Source organism: Cicer arietinum, chromosome 4, assembly GCF_000331145.2.
Source record: "Cicer arietinum cultivar CDC Frontier isolate Library 1 chromosome 4, Cicar.CDCFrontier_v2.0, whole genome shotgun sequence".
Taxonomy (NCBI): Eukaryota; Viridiplantae; Streptophyta; class Magnoliopsida; order Fabales; family Fabaceae; genus Cicer; species Cicer arietinum.
Window position 1 is genome coordinate 25,046,228 of NC_021163.2, and position 4,031 is coordinate 25,050,258.

The 4,031-nt window shown below is 32.8% G+C and overlaps 1 protein-coding gene across 1 annotated transcript in view; it reads right to left on the reverse strand.

Annotated features, from left to right (window-relative positions):
• Positions 1–2,932: 2,932 nt before the first annotated feature.
• Positions 2,933–4,031, reverse strand: part of LOC140920010 (uncharacterized) — a 12,579-nt gene continuing 11,480 nt past the window's right edge. Inside the window, exon 3 of the mRNA XM_073367315.1 lies at positions 2,933–2,990. Coding sequence (XP_073223416.1) covers positions 2,933–2,990 — 58 coding nt within the window. The remainder of the gene's footprint in view (positions 2,991–4,031) is intronic.

Sequence of the window (4,031 nt, forward strand, 5' to 3'; positions counted from 1 at the left end):
TCTGTGAGTAAGCAATCGATTAGGCAATCGACTGGCACAATCATTGATAAAAATTGTACAAGTTAGAGGCAAGCCGTTTAGCACCCTAATCGATTGGCACAACGATTGTTTAATCACAAAGACTAAAACTGATTAGATACATCGATTGAAAAATCGATTGTGCAAGTCACAGGGCCAAGCCATTTAATATGCTAATCGATTGGCAAATCGATTGCGTAAATAAAATTTTATAAGGAACATGGTCTGTGACAAACACAATCAATTGAACAATCCATTGTGAAAAATTCTTTTGAAACAAGTTTGGTATCAATCGATTAGGCAATCGATTGAACTGAACAAACCGATAAAATCACTTTTTCAGAAACTTAAACACCAAATCGATTGGCACATTGATTTACTTGGAATAAGCTGAATCCTTGTTTTAAACCCAATCGATTGGCAAATCGATTGACACAATAAATTTGAATTACATCGAACATTCAATATATGGCCAAATCGATTATGTGTATTAATGCATCGATTATGTGACTTAATGAATCGACTACGTAATCGATTGTTTTGATCTCGTTGTTGGAACAAAACACCTGACATCGATTATGAAATCGATTCATATATAAACTACACATAGTTTTCTGAAAAGTGTACTTAAATAATCGATTAGGTAATCGATTAGTTTATGTAGTTTCAAGATTCAAGAAAAACAAGACTTGCGATAATCGATTGGCTAATCTATTAAGCCTGTTTTATTACATTAATGAATCGATTGGGAAATCGATTTATATGTTGTTTTTCAGAAACTATATAAACAGTTTTCAATCACTTTCTCTAATAATTTTTGATAACATTTGAATAACCTTTGATATTGCTTTTTCAGATCCAAAACCAACGATTATTCATAATCAATAGAGAGCTGAAAAAGACTTCTTGGGAGAAAAAGAGAATGATCTCACAAACACTCAAATGAACCAACAACTCCTTGTGTGAGATTCATTGCAAGTGATTGAAACCAATTTTGTATTTCTTTTATTTTTTCTGTAACAAACACTTTGTAAAGAAAGAACTGATAAAAATCCAATAGTGAAACTGGTAGCTATCTTCATTGTTGAGAGGGCTCATCAAGAAGAAGCTTTGCTGTGATCTTGGAAGAGTTTGTAAAGAAACTCTGGGATACAGTGGTTGATCAAAATCCAGTAGTGAAACTGGTAGCTATCTTCATTGTTGAGAGGGCTCATCAAGAAGAAGCTGTGTTGTGATCTTGGAAGAGTTTGTAGAGGAACTCTGGGATACAGTGGTCGCCAAATAGAATAGAGAGAGAGTTTTAAGATTGATAGGCCGGGAGGGCTGGAACATCTGTAAAACACTCTAAGATTCTATTGAAAAAGGCCGAAATCGTTTTATTTCGGGACTGGACGTAGGTCGTCTGATAGACGGCTGAACCAGTATAAAATCGTGGTGCACTTCTCTCTATCCCTTACTCTTTATTATCATTGTATGATTAATCTTGTTTGGCGTGCTTGTATCTTGATTAATTTGTAGAACAATTACTGTATGTTTCGAACTAGTAATTGGTCAATACATGTAAGTGTGAGCCTTCGCTTAGAATCAACTCCTTGGGACCGTGATTGATCATTAGTTTAATAAAAGTGTTATTTTGTTAAATTGATTATCAATCTTGTTGAATATTTTTAAAAGACTGTCATACACGTTTTTAAACAATCGAGGTCATATTTTTCCTACATCTATGAGTATGTATTAAACATGAATGGAATGAAGATGAAATCATTTAATTAATTGTCTATTATTTACATAATAGATGGATGTTGGGGAATCATGAGCCTTACGTAAACATTTTTAACAAAAATGAATTATTAGTGAAGAAAAATAGGGATCGATAAACAAAACAAAAAATCCTTCATTGATGAGAAAAAAGAGTACACTACATTTATATTAAAAACTACATCGACTATGACATTTCAGTCTTCTATTCTAATGGGACAACCAATCTTTTCCTCTAGTTCTTCTACACATTTTTTGCAATATTCAACGAACTTGCAGACTTTGGCCGGAGTGTTGAGCAGATGCAATACTGCATCAATATCTCTTAGCTGCTTTAGAATTTTTATGATCGCTTGATTAACTAGCAATGCCAACTTTGAAAGAAAAAAAATTCCAATACTTGCGTTCATCCTCCAGCTCTCTATAAATATCTTGATTCTTCAACTAACTAAGCAAATTTATAAAATGATCCTCCCAATATATGGTTTCATCCATTGAGTCATTATAGATCTTTTCTTGATATTAAATGTAATTCTTCAACTCACTTGAAGTCTTCATCTCTTTTTTTAGTGAATCTCGATGTTTTGAGAGTTGTTCTTTAGTTTCTTTCTTGTGTTGCCTCTCATTTTTTTTACTTGACTCTAGTACTAATCTACCATCTCTTTAAGTTATTTCTTTCAATCTTCAAACTCCTTTTTTACATTTCTCTTAGAGCTTGAAGATCTTGTCCACAGTTGTTTCACATATAGTCTTCTTCAATAGCTTCATTCATTTCTTGCTTTCGCACATCTAATTCCTCATTTACATCTCTCAAACAATCTTGTATGTCAAGTTTAGTCTCCTCTTCAATTTTCAACCTCTTGTTACTTCTCTCAATAAACCAATTCTTATAGGTGTTTTTTGATTGTAAGTATTTGTTCTCTTTGGAGACTTTATTTAATTTTGCTTGTAGCATTTTTTCTCCTCTTCAGATTTTAACAACGATACTTTAAGTTCTTATATTTCTTCATTTGTAACAAGAGTAGGTTCAGGTACTTTCTTGATCACTCGAGGATATACATTGGAAAGGCAAATTGATTTCTTGGACTATCTTCTTTATCCATTGTTGATAGGGTTTTTTATGCTGCAACTTCTACATCTGAGTACTCTCCCTTTTCTAATGATCATTTTCCAAGCTCAACTTATCTTTCGCAACATTGGTGGGTCTACTACACCTGTATTGTGCAAAACAAAAGCTGTCAGCAACTTATCATATGGTTTCACCAACATAGGGTAGCCAAGTTGCCTTAGAGCTAAAGTCGGATATAATTAATACGTCATTTGGTTCCCATGAGAGGTACTTCTTCGATTCCTTGTTCTTTAATTAATACCATGAAATTATGTCCCGATAAGGTTAGCCATACTATGAGCCCATTCGCTACTACTTTTAACTCTAACGTGATACCATTTCTTGAACATATGAGACATGAACCAAATATACAACACCAGAAGACAACAAAAATGGCTCCACCTTTTTTTCTCGTGTCGCATATTCAGAGAGTAGTATACATCAGCAAGAATCGTGAGAACCAGATTTTATTTATTTTTGTGAAAACCCAAGAAGACATTGATGGCAGCAAAATCTACAAAGTTATCAAGGTTTGGGAATATAACAATACAAATAGATAATAAAAGCCAAGACATCTATAAAAGTACCTCATTCTTTTTTTAGTGGCTAAATATTGTGCCTTTTGCTCTATATATTTTCTTAAAAAACCATGAATAGCTCTTTTTTCCTCTTTTTTACTTGCCAACTATCTTATGTCAATTTTCAACACTTCGGCGATTGTGCTCAAATTTGGGGGTTGTCCGGTATATCGATAAGGATTTCCTTTATTTAACAGATAACACAATATTCGTTCGAATTCTTCCAATGTTGGAGCCAACTGAAAGTCTTGAAAGGTGAAACATCTTAAAAGATTATCATAATACTAGGCTATAGTAGTGAGGGCCCCTTATGCATATTTACTGCCAAAAGGTTTAGAATTTTCTCATATTTATTAAAGAAACTATCACGTTGTAAGATTTTCATTTGATTGTTGATGTCTCTTAAACTTTCAAATCAATTTACTTAAACTTTAAAAGTAAAGTTTTTCTTTTTTTCGATTCCATTATCCACTTAATTCAACATGTGTCTAATGTCGTTATGATTCCCCAACACACCAAAATATTGATGCAAAATATCATTATTTTTTATTTTTTTTACTTAGGGAAAG